Source organism: Petromyzon marinus, chromosome 3 (genome assembly GCF_048934315.1).
Source record: "Petromyzon marinus isolate PM22_M1 ecotype Great Lakes invasive population chromosome 3, UKy_Petmar_22M1.pri1.0, whole genome shotgun sequence".
Lineage (NCBI taxonomy): Eukaryota > Metazoa > Chordata > Hyperoartia > Petromyzontiformes > Petromyzontidae > Petromyzon > Petromyzon marinus.
Genome location: NC_133669.1, coordinates 18,380,444 through 18,398,454, shown reverse-complemented (window position 1 = coordinate 18,398,454; position 18,011 = coordinate 18,380,444). Strand labels below are relative to the sequence as shown.

General features: G+C 54.2%; 1 protein-coding gene across 1 annotated transcript; it reads right to left on the bottom strand.

Moving 5' to 3' along the window:
• Positions 1-1,553: 1,553 nt before the first annotated feature.
• UBFD1 (ubiquitin family domain containing 1) lies at positions 1,554-14,489 on the bottom strand. Its single transcript, XM_032977547.2, has 7 exons — positions 14,183-14,489; positions 12,108-12,425; positions 11,432-11,640; positions 7,951-8,016; positions 5,483-5,588; positions 3,799-3,881; positions 1,554-2,632 (listed from the first exon to the last, which is right to left on the bottom strand). Exons 1-7 carry the CDS (start codon positions 14,196-14,198, stop codon positions 2,522-2,524), a joined length of 909 nt encoding a protein of 302 aa, XP_032833438.2. The 5' UTR covers positions 14,199-14,489; the 3' UTR covers positions 1,554-2,521.
• Positions 14,490-18,011: the final 3,522 nt, after the last annotated feature.

Here is an 18,011-nt window from a genome sequence, read left to right as displayed (position 1 = left end):
GGTGTTGGCCGTGAGCGGGAATCGAACTCGGGTCGCCGGGTTCATAGAGCAGCGCGCTGACCGCCACACTACCACACCCACATTATCATCAGCAGCATCACCATTAACTACCATCATCACCACTAACTACCATCACCATTTTAATCTCCACCTTCTTCGCCAACACCCACACCACAACCATCACCACGACCATCCCCATCACTACCAACTACCATCATCCCCACCGCCATCAACTTCTTTCACCACCATGGCCATTCACTGCCGCCATCACCGCCACTGATACCACCATCACCAACACCACCCATGCCAGACTATGGCGAATGTCTCTCAACGGCAAAGTCGGATTTCGGTTGCCAAACGTCGTGACGCTGATTTAAAGTTGAAAATAGGAGTGCAGCTTTTTTGTTTCTTCTTATAAATCACGACTCTTTAATTATGCTGGAGGAATGCGATGAGCTATTAAGCTCTTTTTCACAAATGTTCAGTAACGAAGGGGCACGTTAACGACCCTGTAAGGCAGTGTGGTTCTTAACCTTTAGTGCAGCCTTGCACACCCCTTCGTTTATTAATCGTAAAAAAGTGATGTTAATAAATACATCGGTTTAATGAAACAAAGTAGTTGTGCTCGTGTGCCCCGTGTTTAATTAGTTTTTTGGATGATTTACCAACTAACACAAATCTGGCCATGTCTCGGACCCCCAGAAAGGGCATCTCGCACCCCAGGGTGAAAGACCACTGCTGTAGGGTATAAGGTGGCCTACCCAGGGGGTGGAGGAGGCCGTGGGGGTAAGGGGCATCAATAAGAGTCGGTGGTAAACAAACCTTAAACCAGCGATAATATCTTAAACAGCCGCTTGAGTCTATCGTGTATTCCCGTTCCCAAATTTCACCGCCCTATGTACGTTGGACTTCTTTCGCACCGTACATACCCAACCGTGCTCATCGGAGGTGCGGGGGAAGGGCAACACACTAAACACAGGAAGCAGTTGTAAATAAACGAATTTCAATGAAGGTGATTTAAAAGTGCATAACTCCTGTGGATTCCTAAAATCAGAAGAGCGTTCACCGACGGCCGCAGAAGCGCATCCGAAAGCGAAAGAACGCGGACTGGCGAGACCGGTGACACTGGTGAGTGGCGACACTGGCGAGACGAAATTGGTAAGATTGGTGACATTGGTGAGACCGGTGACATCAGTGGCAACACTGGTGTCACCAGTGAGATGAGAGTGGTGACACTGGTGACACTGGTGAAATGAGAGCGGTGGCAATGGTGAAATCGGTGAGATGAGGGTGCTGATAACTGGCGACACCAGTGAGATGGGAGTGGTGACACTGGCGAGACCAGCGAGTCTCTTCAGAGGGCGCGAACCGACCAGACTTGCGCCGCTTAGCACCGCAGCAACGTTAAGGGCCCGGGGATCAAAGGTCAATTTAACACCGCAACACAAAATAAATAAATAAACACTACAACAGAAGTGTCCGTCTTCGTTCCGTCACCTCTGTCCGGGAGGAAGCGGCTGCGGTGAGCATTACGAATCAAACAGAGCCGCGGATTCTCCTTGTCCAGTTCCTTTTTTTATTTATTCATTTGTTATTATTCGTCGTCACCACCGGGAGAGAAAAAAAAACCACAAACGCAAACGCTGAACTTCATCGCCCAGTGGCAGAGGAGGAACCGCTCGAGCAACAAACGTCTGTCGCTGCTGCTGCTGCCGCTGGGGGTGCCCCACCCGGTTGCGGCTGCATCCGTCCGTGGGAGGTTTCCCCACCCCGATCGCTTCTTCAACAGCCGCCCCCCGACCCCAAAACTGGGGGCCTCTCCCACAGTTCTGCGGCATCCCCCGCGGTTCGTGCCACGTCCCGTCTTGGTCAACCGCAGGCGTGGCCAAGCCAGGTCAGCGGGCGGGCCGGGCGGGCCGGGCGGGCGGGCGGGCGGGCGGGCGGGCGGGCGGGCCGGGTGCCGAGGTCCCCGCGTCGCCCCTCCACGCGAGGCTTCGTAGGAACGCGAACGGCGGCACAAAAACACTTGAGGGGCATCGTCGTCGTCGTCGTCGTCGTCATCGTAATCATCGTCGTGGTCGGAGCCGTCGCCGTGGTCGCTGTGGTCGGCGTCGTTAGTGCACAGAGTTCGTCGGTATATCAAAACCGGCAGCGGCAGCCTGCGTGCGGCAGCAACCGAGATATTGCTTTCAAAAAAGATGGTGATGCTTTCCTTTTATTAATGTTTCATCATTTTGATAACTTAATAGGCGATAACCTCGGCAAATACTATATCAAACATCAAAACAATAAATCATAAAAAAGTAACGCAACAAATTAAATATAACAGAGGCACTCCTCCCCCCACCAGCTGGTGTTCAGCGTTAAAAGTCCATTTTTGGTGGCAGCCGGAAGGGGCTGAAGGCTTGAGACTGGTAGGGGGGGGGGGGTCAGGGGGGGGGTAGTCCGGTCCGTCGGTGGGTGGAGAGGATCGAGGTGGTTGAGGAGGAGATGGCGGAGGAGGAGCAGCAGTCGAGCGGGGTCAGAAGAACTGCCACTTGCCCAGCACGGTGTCTTTGATGGCGTCAACGTACTGCACGGGCACCCAGTAGACCCAGTAGTAGGAGGCCTCCGTGGGGCCCAGCTGGAGGGCCTGACGGGACAAAGGGCGACATCCCCATCGACACAACACGGGCGGCACCGGCCAGGTCAGAGAGGCCCCACAGCCCGGAAGCACCCAGGCGGGAGCCACTCACGCGGGAGCCACCCACACGCAGTCACCCACACGCAGTCACCCACACGCAGTCACCACCCACACGCAGTCACCACCCACACGCAGTCACCAGCCACACGCAGTCACCACCCACACGCAGTCACCACCCACACGCAGTCACCCACACGCAGTCACCCACACGCAGTCACCACCCACACGCAGTCACCACCCACACGCAGTCACCAGCCACACGCAGTCACCCACATGCAGTCACCCACACGCAGTCACCAGCCACACGCAGTCACCAGCCACACGCAGTCACCAGCCACACGCAGTCACCAGCCACACGCAGTCACCCACACGCAGTCACCAGCCACACGCAGTCACCCACACGCAGTCACCCACACGCAGTCACCAGCCACACGCAGTCACCCACACTGACGCACGGGCCCGCAAGCACGTCGGGGCCAACTTTCACACGGACATCCCGCGCATTCCGATGCAAGTCAACAGCAGCAAAGGTGACCCTGCGCGTCGAGACCCCGTGCTGCGGGCACGGTGGTGTGGTGTGACCCCATTGTACGGTGTGGTGTGACCCCATTGTACGGTGTGGTGTGACCCCATTGTACGGTGTGGTGCGACCCCATTGTACGGTGTGGTGCGACCCCATTGTACGGTGTGGTGCGACCCCATTGTACGGTGTGGTGCGACCCCATTGTACGGTGTGGTGCGACCCCATTGTACGGTGTGGTGCGACCCCATTGTACGATGTGGTGCAACCCCATAGTACGGTGTGGTGCGACCCCATTGTACGGTGTGGTGTGACCCCATTGTACGGTGTGGTGTGACCCCATTGTACGGTGTGGTGCGACCCCATAGTATGGTGTGGTGCGACCCCGTTATACAGTGTGCTGTGTAGGGTGTGGTGAGACCCCGCGGTGTGATTCCTAGCCGATTGGCAGTGTGGTGCAAGGTGGTGTGGCGTGACGCTGTGTTGTGGGGTGGAGTGGTGCAAGGTTGCGTAGTGTGACCCCACTGTCTGGTGTGGTGTGACCCCCCGCGGCATATGGGGGGGGGGGGGGGGGCGGTGTGGCCGTGCTGCGCACCATCATGTGGTAATCCTCGTGGCCCTCGATCGGCTCGCTCACGACGTTCTTGATCGATCCCATCGGCAGCTTCTCCGTGCGCTCTGCGGCCACACGGGGAGGGGGGGGGGGGCGAGGCGGGGAGTCCGTTAGACACGGGGAACAGGAGGGCCCATTGGGGGGGGGGGGGGGGGGGGGCGAGCAACAGGGCCAGGGAACAGCAGCGGGACGGCAGGGAACTAGAACGCCAGGGGAAGGGGCGGAAGAAACTGGCGGACGCGGCACACAGCGGACCGCACGGTGTCCAGCCGGGCAAAAACATTCATCGGTTGGCTCACACAGGGACCAGGAGGGCACAGGGCACGCACAGATAGAGACGCGGAACGAGCGGGACGAGCGGGACGAGCGGGACGAGCGGAACGAGCGGGACGAGCAGCCGGGGGAACGGGAAGCTCGGTGCAGAAGATGACGGATCGGTGGCCACCGGACGGGTTCGTGACGCACCAAGCTCCCCTCGGAGCGAAGAGCCGACGACTGCAATGCCGGCCACTTCTAACGACGCATTCCCCCTCTCCCGATTCAGCTCGGCCAGAGCCAAACGGAGAACAGTCACGGCAGCGGGAGGGGCGCGGCCTCCTTCTCCCCACGGCCGCCGCGAGCCAAGAGGCCAGAAAGGCGATCGCTCCGTCAGCGAAAACAAAAGGTTACCGGGGCGGCCAGTCAGTCGCCATGGCAGCCGCGAGGGGCGTTGAGGTGCCCGAGGCCAATTATCAGAGAGCAGCAGGCAGCGCTGTCAGCTGCGTGCGCTAATTAGGGTGCACGCACGGACCGACACGCGGCGTCGCGCAGGCCGGCGTGGTGCGGACAGACCCGATGTGACGCTGTGTCAAGGTGTGTCAGGATGTGTCAGGATGTGTCAGGGTGTGTCAGGATGTGTCACGGGGTGTTATGGGGTGTCACGGGGTGTTATGGGGTGTGGCAGCGTGCCACTGGGTCAAACGGTGCATCACGGGGTCTTGCAGCATGTCACGGCATGTCATGGCAGTGTCACGGTGTCACGTCTGTGGGGACATCCGTGCCACGACCCGTCTTCTTCTGTGCGAAGCTTCCTGTCACCCGGCTGCCGTGATACGCCGAGACACGCCCGTGACACTGCCATGACACTGCCATGACACACCATGACACGCCATGACACACCATGACACACCATGACACGCTGCGACACGCCTCTACAGAGAGCTCACCCACAACTCACCCAGCTCTCCAGAGAGCTCACCCACATCTCACCTCCCCCCTCCCACCCCCATGAGCTGCCCCCTTCCCCTCACCCTCCCCTCATTGAGCTGCCCCAACCCCCCCCCTGCCCGGCGAGCATCTTTGGGGCACCGCAGTGACTACTTCGCCTGGTATGAAGGAGGTCATGGGTTCGATCCCGACCCTGACGCCCGCATATTTGGAGTTTGCGCGTCTGTCTCACGACGGTGGCGTGTATTTTTCTCCGTGTCCTCCGGTTTTTCCCTCCACGTATAAATCCACACGCTTTTAGAGTACTTGGCTGCAATACATTTCGACCTGATAAGCCACTTCGTTGAGCTATCATTTTTGGCCAGGTCGCTTTTGAAAAAGAGCTACATTGCTCAGTGGGCCCTTACCTGGTGAAATAAAAAAACAACTAAAACTGTGTTATCGTTTTGTTAAGTTTTACCTTTGGTGCCGATCCACAGCTGGTCCTGCTCCAGCTTGAACGTGAGCCGCACCTTCCCCCCGGACTTGTTAAACATCCCGGACAGCGGCACGGACGGCAGCCGCTCCTGCACGAGGAGACACGAGGAGACACGAGGAGACACGAGGAGACGGGGAGGTGAAGGCACGGGGACACAATACTGGGGACATGGGGATACCAGGACATAGGGACACAAAGAAACTGGGACGTGAAGACACGGGGAAACGGAGACACGGGGACACAGGCACACCAGGGTACGGGGGACACCAGGATATGGGGACACGGAGACACGAAGATACAGGAAAATATAAACAGGGAGACACATGGACGTGAAGACACGGGGACACCAAGACACGGGGACACCAAGACACGGGGACACCAAGACACCAAGACACGGGGACACCAAGACACAGGGACACCAAGACACCAAGACACGGGGACACAAAGACACCAAGACACCAAGACACGGGGACACAAAGACACAAAGACACCAAGACACGGGGACACCAAGACACAGGGACACCAAGACACGGGGACACCAAGACACGGGGACACCAAGACACGGGGACACGGGGACACAAAGACACCAAGACACGGGGACACCAAGACACAGGGACACCAAGACACGGGGAAACAAAGACACCAAGACACGGGGACACAAAGACATCAAGACACGGGGACACCAAGACACGGGGACACCAAGACACCAAGACACGGGGACACAAAGACACCAAGACACAGGGACACCAAGACACAGGGACACCAAGACACGGAGACACCAAGACACGGGGACACAAAGACACCAAGACACGGGGACACCAAGACACGGGGACACCAAGACACGGGGACACCAAGACACGGGGACACCAAGACACCAAGACACGGGGACACAAAGACACCAAGACACGGGGACACCAAGACACGGGGACACCAAGACACGGGGACACAAAGACACCAAGACACGGGGACACAAAGACACCAAGACACGGGGACACAAAGACACCAAGACACGGGGACACAAAGACACCAAGACACAAAGACACCAAGACACGGGGACACAAAGACACGGGGACACGAGGACACGGGGACACGGACACAAAGACACCAAGACACAAAGACACCAAGACACCAAGACACGGGGACACAAAGACACGGGGACACAAAGACACCAAGACACAAAGACACCAAGACACCAAGACACGGGGACACCAAGACACGGGGACACCAAGACACGGGGACACCAAGACACGGGGACACAAAGACACGGGGACACAAAGACACAAAGACACGGGGACACCAAGACACGGGGACACCAAGACACGGGGACACAAAGACACCAAGACACAAAGACACGGGGACACCAAGACACGGGGACACCAAGACACAAAGACACCAAGACACGGGGACACAAAGACACAGGGACACGAGGACACGGGGACACCAAGACACGGGGACACAAAGACACCAAGACACAAAGACACGGGGACACCAAGACACGGGGACACCAAGACACAAAGACACCAAGACACGGGGACACAAAGACACAGGGACACGAGGACACGGGGACACCAAGACACGGGGACACAAAGACACGGGGACACAAACACACCAAGACACGGGGACACCAAGACACCAAGACACAGGGACACCAAGACACGGGGACACCAAGACACGGGGACACAAAGACACCAAGACACGGGGACACCAAGACATGGGGACACCAAGACACGGGGACACAAAGACACCAAGACACGGGGACACCAAGACACGGGGACACCAAGACACGGGGACACCAAGACACAAAGACACCAAGACACGGGGACACCAAGACACGGGGACACAGGATCGTGAAGACACGGGGACAGGGGGACATGGAGATATGGGGGTATAACAACACAGGGACACTGAAACAAATGCTAGCAATGTGATTAGGAGGGAGGAAGGGGTAAAGCGTGCCATCTAGTGTTTGGCATCACCACCAGGGGTCGGGGCAGTGTCTTGGCTCAAAACAATGAGTAACAGGGAAGGGGTGGGCGCACGTGTATTCTTTCGCCCATCTGTGCAGAGTTTGGAGCGTTATCCCTTGAAGCAAGCGGGATTACTCGGGGATACAAAAGTCCAAAAACGCTCGCCAACAGAATTGGCCGGGCATCGATAATACGGTCGGTGGGGGGGGGGGGGCGGGGGGGCTCGTGAACAACGATTACCGGAGACTCGCTGTGGGTTTTTTTGCTAACCTGACCAAGTGAACCGCGCATTTGTTGTCCTTCACAATCTTCCGTCCGATTCTCAGATGAGAGTCAGGGAAGGAGGGGAGTGGGCAATGAAAGCGTGGAAGGAGAAGAGAGAGGGGAAAGTAGCGAGCGACAGAGCAGTGGCCAAAGTAGAAGAGGGGGGGGGTCAGTAAGAGAGGGGAGAGCATGACAGGTAGGGTTGAGGCGAGTTCTCACCATGGTACCCTTGATGGCCGGCATGATGTCATCAGGTTTGCCCTTGTCCAGAACTTTCCTGTGTTGCTGTGAAGACAAAGCGGTGGGGGTGGGGACGAGGATCACAACCCGAAGAGCACCCAAAGAGGGGATTGGAGTGTGACGCGGTGAGGGTCAGGGTAACAAACGGGAAACCAGCCGATGAAGGATTCCCGAGAGACGTTTCGGAGTTCAGCCTTTCAGCGGCTGCCAATCGTCAGCGACCAGTGGCTAAAATTTTTTTTTTCTAAAATCTGCAAATTCTAAATGTTCTGCCGTTAATGGCTGCGGAGCTTTCGTTGCTCAGGGTTCCGAAACTTTTACAGCTCAAAAAATTGGCAAGTAATGGTTCCAAGTACCTCTACTGTTCACAGTGCTGAAACCTTCGCTGCTCACGGGTCATGGTTCTAGCACCTCTGCGGCTCAGTGCTCACCGAGCAGTCAGAGGTTAAACTTCATAGGAATGAAGACGCTGCCCAACGCGATTGTAGCTTGGGTGACGGTTGTAGTCGTGGTATATATGCATGTTGAACTACTTTCGCACCATACATAGCCACCCGTGCTCATCGCAGGTGCGGGCGGAGGACAAATGAAACGCAAAAAGAAGTTCTAAAGAAATTCGGTTTCGATCTAGACTTTAAAGTGCATAGGTCCAGTGGCTTCCTAATATCGGAAGCAAGAACGTTCCAGACGGCCACCGAAGCGCATCCGAAAGCGCGATGCGGTCACCCATCTTTGTTCGATGGCTAGCCAGAAGCCGCTGCTGTGAGGATGACCGGAGTTCGGGTGATGACGGTTTATGATGCTCCATGACGAGATCAGCGAGGTACTGCGGTTCATATGTGGAAGGCACTTTGTGTGCAATGAGCGTGACCTTATTAAGTGTCCGTTCAGCAATGAGCGCGACCTTATTAAGTGTCCGTTCAGCAATGAGCGTGACCTTATTAAGTGTCCGTTCAGCAATGAGCGTGACCTTAAGTATCCGTTCAGCAATGAGCGTGACCTTATTAAGTGTCCGTTCAGCAATGAGCGTGACCTAATTAAGTGTCCGTTCAGCAATGAGCGTGACCTTATTAAGTATCCGTTCAGCAATGAGCGCGACCTAATTAAGTGTCCGTTCAGCAATGAGCGTGACCTTATTAAGTGTCCGTTCAGCAATGAGCGTGACCTTATTAAGTGTCCGTTCAGCAATGAGCGTGACCTTATTAAGTGTCCGTTCAGCAATGAGCGTGACCTTATTAAGTGTCCGTTCAGCAATGAGTGTGACCTTATTAAGTATCCGTTCAGCAATGAGCGTGACCTTATTAAGTGTCCGTTGGGCAATCAGCGTGACCTTATTAAGTATCCGTTCAGCAATGAGCGTGACCTTATTAAGTATCCGTTCAGCAATGAGCGTGACCTTATTAAATGTCCGTTCAACAATGAGCGTGACCTTATTAAGTGTCCGTTCAGCAATGAGCGTGACCTTATTAAGTGTCCGTTCAGCAATGAGCGTGACCTTATTAAGTATCCGTTCAGCAATGAGCGTGACCTTATTAAGTATTCGTTCAGCAATGAGCGTGACCTTATTAAGTATCCGTTCAGCAATGAGCGTGACCTTATTAAGTGTCCGTTCAGCAATGAGCGTGACATTATTAAGTATCCGTTCAGCAATGAGCGTGACCTTATTAAGTATCCGTTCAGCAATGAGCGTGACCTTATTAAGTGTCCGTTCAGCAATGAGCGTGACCTTATCAAGTGTCCGTTCAGCAAAGAGCGTGACCTTATTAAGTGTCCGTTCAGCAATGAGCGTGACCTTATTAAGTGTCCGTTCAGCAAATGAGCGTGACCTTATTAAGTATCCGTTGGTCAATGAGCGTGACCTTATTAAGTATCCGTTCAGCAATGAGCGTGACCTTATTAAGTGTCCGTTCAGCAATGAGCGTGACCTTATTAAGTATCCGTTCAGCAATGAGCGTGACCTTATTAAGTGTCCGTTCAGCAATGAGCGTGACCTTATTAAGTGTCCATTCAGCAATCACCGTGACCTTATTAAGTATCCGTTCAGCAATCAGCGTGACCTTATTAAGTGTCCGTTGGGCAAATGAGCGTGACCTTATTAAGTATCCGTTGGTCAATGAGCGTGACCTTATTAAGTATCCGTTCAGCAATGAGCGTGACCTTATTAAGTGTCCGTTCAGCAATGAGCGTGACCTTATTAAGTATCCGTTCAGCAATGAGCGTGACCTTATTAAGTGTCCGTTCAGCAATGAGCGTGACCTTATTAAGTGTCCATTCAGCAATCACCGTGACCTTATTAAGTATCCGTTCAGCAATCAGCGTGACCTTATTAAGTGTCCGTTGGGCAATGACCGCGACCTTATTAAGTATCCGTTCAGCAATGAGCGTGACCTTATTAAGTATCCGTTGGGCAATGTGCGTGACCTTATTAAGTGTCCGTTCAGCAATGAGAGTGACCTTATTAAGTGTCCGTTCAGCAATGAGCGTGACCTTATTAAGTGTCCGTTCAGCAATGAGCGTGACCTTATTAAGTATCCGTTCAGCAATGAGCGTGACCTTATTAAGTGTCCGTTCAGCAATGAGTGTGACCTTATTAAGTGTCCGTTCAGCAATGAGCGTGACCTTATTAAGTATCCGTTCAGCAATGAGCGTGACCTTATTAAGTGTCCGTTCAGCAATGAGCGTGACCTTATTAAGTGTCTGTTCAGCAATGAGCGTGACCTTATTAAGTGTCCGTTCAGCAATGAGCGTGACCTTATTAAGTGTCCATTCAGCAATCACCGTGACCTTATTAAGTATCCGTTCAGCAATCAGCGTGACCTTATTAAGTGTCCGTTGGGCAATGACCGCGACCTTATTAAGTATCCGTTCAGCAATGAGCGTGACCTTATTAAGTATCCGTTGGGCAATGTGCGTGACCTTATTAAGTGTCCGTTCAGCAATGAGAGTGACCTTATTAAGTGTCCGTTCAGCAATGAGCGTGACCTTATTAAGTGTCCGTTCAGCAATGAGCGTGACCTTATTAAGTATCCGTTCAGCAATGAGCGTGACCTTATTAAGTGTCCGTTCAGCAATGAGTGTGACCTTATTAAGTGTCCATTCAGCAATGAGCGTGACCTTATTAAGTATCCGTTCAGCAATGAGCGTGACCTTATTAAGTGTCCGTTCAGCAATGAGCGTGACCTTATTAAGTGTCTGTTCAGCAATGAGCGTGACCTTATTAAGTGTCCGTTCAGCAATGAGCGTGACCTTATTAAGTATCCGTTCAGCAATGAGCGCGACCTTATTAAGTGTCCGTTCGACAACCGGGAGCCAAAGCAGCGCGTCAAGCACTGGACATGGACACGGTCGGACCTTGCAGCACCCGTCACGACACACGGTGCCAGAGAATTTCCTACACGCTGCGGGCTAAGGTGGTGGAGGTGGAAGTGGGGTTGGGGGAGGGGAGGTCGGGGGAGGGCACCTTCTGCCGGCAGAGCGGCTCCTTCTTGGGCTCGTCGGCCCGCGTCTCCTGCGCCACCACCTCCTTGGGCGCGTTGACGGCGAGGACGTCCGTCAGCGTCGAGCCGACCACCATGAACTTGGCTCCACTCGTCACCTTCATGTCACGCAGCGTACGCTCCTCCCGCACCAGCCCCTTGAACATCACCTTCTGCATCGCCGGCGGGACGCCTGGAGACAAATGCGCGCACGCACGCACGGGTGTAACCGAACGAGTGCAACCCTCTGGGTCGTAAGACGCACCAGAAAATATCGGAGAGTAAGACGCTGCCCGCGAACCTTTGGGTGATTTTGAAGAGAAATTATACCTCAACGCTACCTCTATAATAATGCTAAGTGTTTTTTTACATCGCCAACTCTCGCCTCCACAGTGCTGGGTTAAATCACCAAACACTACCCCCCTACACTACCTATACTCTCCCTAAGCCTTAACCAACAAACCACTACCAATTCCGTATATTCACACGAACCACCCAGCTCCTATGCCTAAGCACACAAACTATCCTGGCCCGAGCACTCGTCTTACCCCTACCACTATCCACACCAACTACCCCGTAGCCGACCATCCCGTACCCAAATCCACACCAAGTCAACCTGGCTCGAGCACTACCCCAGCAGTATTCCACTGCGTCTCACACCTGTGAGAGTGTGGATCGTGTTCTTGAGGTTGGCGCCCGTGCTGTCCAGAGACACGGACACATCGAACTTGGCCTTGTTGTAAATGATTTTGATGTCGACCAGGTCGGGCGCGCACTCCCCTCCCTCCGCCGTGACCCCGTTGACGGCGGCGGGCGTCTCCGCGTCGGCGTTCCGCGAGCCCTCTCCTGGCGCGGACTCCGTGACCTCCTCGCCGACGACCTCACCGACGACCTCGCCGGCCACGCCGACCTCGGCGCGGGGGCCGCCCTCCCCCTCCGACGAGTTTGTGTCGCCACTCAGCGCGTCGGCCTCTGTGTCTTGAGGCCGCAAGAAACGCGGGGAGGAGAGAGCGGGTTGGGGCGACAGAGAGAGAGGAACGATGTGTGAGAGATAGCAGAAAGAGAAGGGACGAGAAAAAAGAAGAGTCAGACGAAAGGGTGGAGAGATTGAGTGTGGTAGAGATTGGAGAGAGAAAGTGTGGGCGGAGGGGGGAATAAGGTTGGAGGGGAGTGCTGAGAGGGCAGAGTGGGTAAAGAGGACAAAGTGTGCACAGAGGGACGAGCGGAGATGAGTAGAGAAAGGGGGAAAGAGGCCATCACTGGGGGAAGCAGTGGAAGCAGCCTGACACATGAGCAGCACAGCGCCTGGGTCCTGCTCTCCCCTTGGTCACCGAGATTCCTGGATTGCGACCCCCTCAATGACCCCCACCCCCCCTCCTCCGTCTTCCAGGGCCCCAGATCTCACTCACCCTCGAGAGTGCCGCCTCCCCCCATGACTAGCCAATTTTCATACAAGCCGATATCCAAATTCGCTTTATGACGATTTCAGCGCGATCCCATTGCCAACGGTTTCGCAATTCGGCTGGAACGGCGTTTTTGTTTTTGTTGTTTGCACCGCGCGCGATTGCTCTTCTGTTGCGCATGAAGATTGCCTCGAACGCAGCGCAACCTCAAACTGCAATTCACTCACTCGGCACAGGTCCGGCCGGGCCCGTCCTCCAAACCCACGGGCCCGTTTAAGGGTCTTCTTAAACACGGAGAACACACGAACGCAGCATTTAAATCATTCCAAACCGATAAGTACCGCCAAAGCAGTCCATCCCTCGTGGAAACGAGTTTGCAGAGAAGTAATTAGAACACTTGGGGTTTCTTTAAAACAAAACGAAAAAAAAAAGTTTCTAATCGCGTTCGTTAATTCCGCAACAAAAAAAAACACGTCAGCGCAACACACATTTCAGATACAAACGCGCAACGCTAACCCACGACGTTCAGATGTTTCGGAGGGACGATTATCGTGAACCTTACATCGCGGCGCGACAACTGATATCGCAGTAAATATCGCCACATCGCGGCGAGCGGAGTAAACAACGTTTTAAAACGGGACCAAGGTGACATCGCGACCACCCGCCCCCCTGCTGGCGAAGGCCACGACGAACCCAGTCCCACTCAGCACCGGAGTCGGGGTGGGTGGGGAGAGAACCAGGCAAGCCAAGCAGAGACCAAGCAACGCGTACCACGGGATCGGACGTCGGAACAACCGGGGATAGAACCAAGGCGCAGGAACAAATGCGGCCACCACCCAAAAAACCCGGTGGGGGGGGGGGGGCCGAATCGATTAAGACTCAAAACGACTCCACGAACCCCAGAACCTCGATAAGAAGGGGGGCAGGGGGGGGGGGGAAGGTGGTCCCCCCACACCGCCGTTAAGTCAACGGTGGTCACCAAAGGCGCAGAAGCAGGTCGACGAGCGAGAGAAACCACGAAACTTGTGACGAGACCCGAGGGAGCCCAGGGCACGGGGCCCTGTGGCCGGCGGCGTCGGGGAGGAACTCGACCCCGTAACAGCGCGCCCAGCGGAGATCCCCTCTGGGGGACAACCCCGGCAACCAGAACCGAGACCCGTGACCAGATGGTGATCCCAGATCCCTAAGACATAGAACCAAGCAACCAGAAACCGGGGGGGGGGGACGGGGGGCCGGGGGGCATGGGGAAACCTGGGGCCCTGCGACCAGGGTGCCCCGGGGAACCCCGGGGACCACGGGGACCAGGTGCTGGTTCCCCGACCCCTCACTCACCGTGCGTAGCCGCCATCACGCAGCGGCGGGGGGGGATTGTGGGTAGCGCACGTGACGTCTCCTCAGGACTCGCGCATGGCCGCGTCGGCTTTCTGCTCTATCCCCCCCCACCACCACCACCTCCCCCTCCTCCTCCTCCCCGTGTCGTCCACAACGTTGTCTTCCGCGTCCGTCTTTGTCTCTCTCTCTCTGTCTCTCTCCGCCCGCCGCGCTGCGGCTGTCACCGCTCCGTGCCGGCAGCTGAGGGAACCCAGAAGCGGCCGCGCGACTGTCGGAAGTGACGTCAGATCTCCCGCCACCGAGCGGTGGACGTCACGTCCCCACGCGTGACATGGCACTCTCGCGGTGACGTCACGTCGCGGCTGTGTAAACAAGTGGTTACAGTGGGCTACGAACAAGGGCCGTTGCACGAAACGTCGCCTATTGACCGCTGTGTTGTTGACCAACGTGATTTGTTGTTTTTGTTGTTGTTGGTTAAAGTGGAATTTTAAAAAAAAAAATATCCGTGAACTTTTTCACGCTTTTAAAATTATGCGCAACTGTATTTTTAGACGTTTCGTGTCACGGGGCAATGGCAGTTACACCGCAAATGTGTTGCTAAACAATCGCCTCACGTTTCGTCGCAATGACATGGCACTATTAAGGTGACATCATAGCCATGAGAAAAGCAGCGGTGCAGCGATGACGTCACCGCGCGCATTGACACGACTCTCTCTGGTGATGTCACCAAATCTTCCGATGACGTCACGGGATTTGAAGTCAGACGATTCGATTATGCTAAAGCTACGTTGGCAGTGGCGCAGAAGCACAAGTAACAACAACAACAAAAACACTCAACATACTTAACGTTTTGGCAAACGACCTTCTTCGTGTGCCGACGAATGTGTATTTATTTCACGAGGCTGTTAAACGCGTTACGGGCCGTCACATTACAATCCAAATGACGTAATTTCCAACTTTTTTGTAACAATCACCGTCTGTGACATGAAGTCTCGATATCTCTCGTAAAGGGGCCGTCCATAAATGACGTCACGCGATTTTGGACGATTTTTGACCCCCCCCCCCCCTTCGGCACACGGCGTCACAAAAAGTCAGACCCCCCCCCCTCAAATATGACGTCACAAAGCTCTGCCCCCCCCTAATAAAACATGCTTCAAATCGCTTTAAACTATTGTCATTGTAGTGCTTATTTAATGTGCCGCTGCACTCTGATGTTGTAGGAGAAACAATGTATTACAAAAGTCTAATTAAGTAGAACGTGTTGTCTATATTTATTTAGAGTTGCGAATTTTGATGTGACGTCACATTACTCAGCCCCCCCTTCCCGTCACATATCGTCACAAATATCTGACCCCCCCCCCCCCAACAGGTGCGTGACGTCATTTATAAACGGCCCCAAAGGTGAAGCGACAAAACTTTGTTTAAATTAAAGTTGTGCTAATTGTGGTCTATACCTGAACAACAACAAAAACTGGCCAAACCCCCCGTGAACGTGCCACAACGTTGGGCCCCGACCTTGGTAGGTTGGTTGAGTACCTTGCACACCAACGTTGGCTCACAACTTTCCCGGTTTGTTGTCGGTGGGTGGGTGGATGGGTGGGTGGATGGGTGGATGGGTGGGTGGATGGGTGGATGGGTGGGTGGGTGGATGGGTGGATGGGTGGATGGGTGGGTGGATGGGTGGGTGGGTGTAAGGGTGGGTGGATGGGTGGGTGGATGGGTGGGTTGGTGGGTGGATGGGTGGGTGGATGGGTGGGTGGGTTGGTGGATGGATGGATGGGTGGATGGGTGGGTTGGTTGGTTAATCGAAGCAGGGAGACGCAATCGCCTTTTTAAACCCGACAGCTGCTCATCGTCTTCAGTACTGTTCATTGAATATTTAACGAGAACAAACGCGTGTTGGGAAGTTTTAAAATAAATGTAAAATAAACCTAGAAACTATTTTATTTTATTTTACCAGGTGAGGCCCACTGTGCTGTGGTTTTTTTTCTTCTCCCACCTGGTCACAAATAATGGCCCAATTAAGTGGCTTATCACCACGTGGAAATGCATAGCGGCCAAATCATCCAAACGCTTGATGTTGATTCTAAAAACCGGAGGCCCCCGGAGAAAAAAAAAATCCACGCGAACACGGAGAGACAGAGAACACGCGAACTCCAAATATATAGCAGCAGGCATCAGGGTCGAGAATCGAACCCACAAACCTCGTGTATACCAGGCGAGGTAGTTAACATCTCGCCACCGCGGGCGCCCTGCCAACGCCATGCGTATGCGTGGAACGTCCTTTCCTTTCCCCCCCGAGAACGAATGGCGTTGTTTCACGGGGTGGAAAGGAACGCATGCTTTATTGTTGATTCAAAAGTTCTATTTTTTGTTAACCCAGCAGATTGTCACCGAGCCGATGCGATTCGTTGCAAGACGGGGACCATCCAAAGATCCAAAGGGCGTAAACACGTGGCGGTGGAGCTCCACTTCTCAGTGAGCAGTGGGGAAACACGAGGCCGGTTGTCACCTTTTTCCATTTGGGCGCCGCGGTGGCTAGGAGACGTTAACTGCCTCGCCTGGTATACAGGAGGCTCGTGGGTTCGATCCCGACACTGACACCTGCTGCTGTATGTGGAGTTTGCGTGTCTCTCTCTGTCATCATCATCATCACGGTGGCTAGGGGATGTTAACTACCTCGCCTGGTATACAGGAGGCTCGTGGGTTCGATCCCGACACTGCCACCTGCTGCTGTATGTGGAGTTTGCGTGTCTCTCTCTGTCATCATCATCATCATCACGGTGGCTAGGGGATGTTAACTACCTCGCCTGGTATACAGGAGGCTCGTGGGTTCGATCCCGACCCCTGACGCCTGTTGTATATTTCGAGTTCGCACGTCTCTCTCCCGTGATGGAGTGGATTTGTCTCCCTATCCTCCGGTTTTTCCATCCACATTTAGACACATGCGCTTAAGAGTATTTGGCTGCGATACATTTCCACATAAGCCACTTAATTGGACGATCATTTGCGGCCAGGTTGCTTCTGAAAGAGCTATATATAAAAAGCTCAGTGGGCCTTACCTGGTAAAATAAATAGTTTAGTGTTATAATTTGAGTTCAAACCCGGACATATTTCTCGCTCCGTCCAGCCCCAGGGGTCGGCCACCTGGGACTCCGGGGCCGAATGCGGCGTTTTAAGGACGGATTCGTGACGTTATTCACGTGGCATTGCGGCTCTTGAAATATTGAAGGGTGGTGTTTTTTTTTTACCAAATTCGAAATGGCTCTTCTTGTTATTTCGGTTGCCGACGCCTGGCCTAGCCATATTAAAGCATCCAGCAGTACAAGTAGTGCGGCAATAAACTTCTCGGCAGTAATGGATTCGAGCCACCCGAACTCAGGTGTGCTGCGAATTCCCAGGATGTCCGCGTCAAAGGCTGGACAGGTGGCAACTCAAACCTTGAGTGTTTTTTTACTCGATTGACAGTGGATTAGTTCCAATTTGTTGTCGGCAGGGGGCAGTGCAGCACAATCGATGGCCCTCTGGCTGCGTGCGTGGCGACGGAGATTGAACATTCACGCCTATGTGGGTTTCTATGAGTATGGGTCTCTACGAGTGTGGGTCTAAATGGGAATCTACGGGGATGGGTCCCTCGGACTAACATTACCCATAGACTCAATACTGCCCATAGACTCAAGATGTCCGACATTATGAAGTCACTGGAGCTATATGCACCTTTTAATCATCTTGATTGAAGTTTTTTTAGTTTGTCCTTCCCCCTGCCGCACCTTCGATTAGCACGGTTGGCGACGTACGGTGCGAAGGAAGTTCAACGTACACGCATACA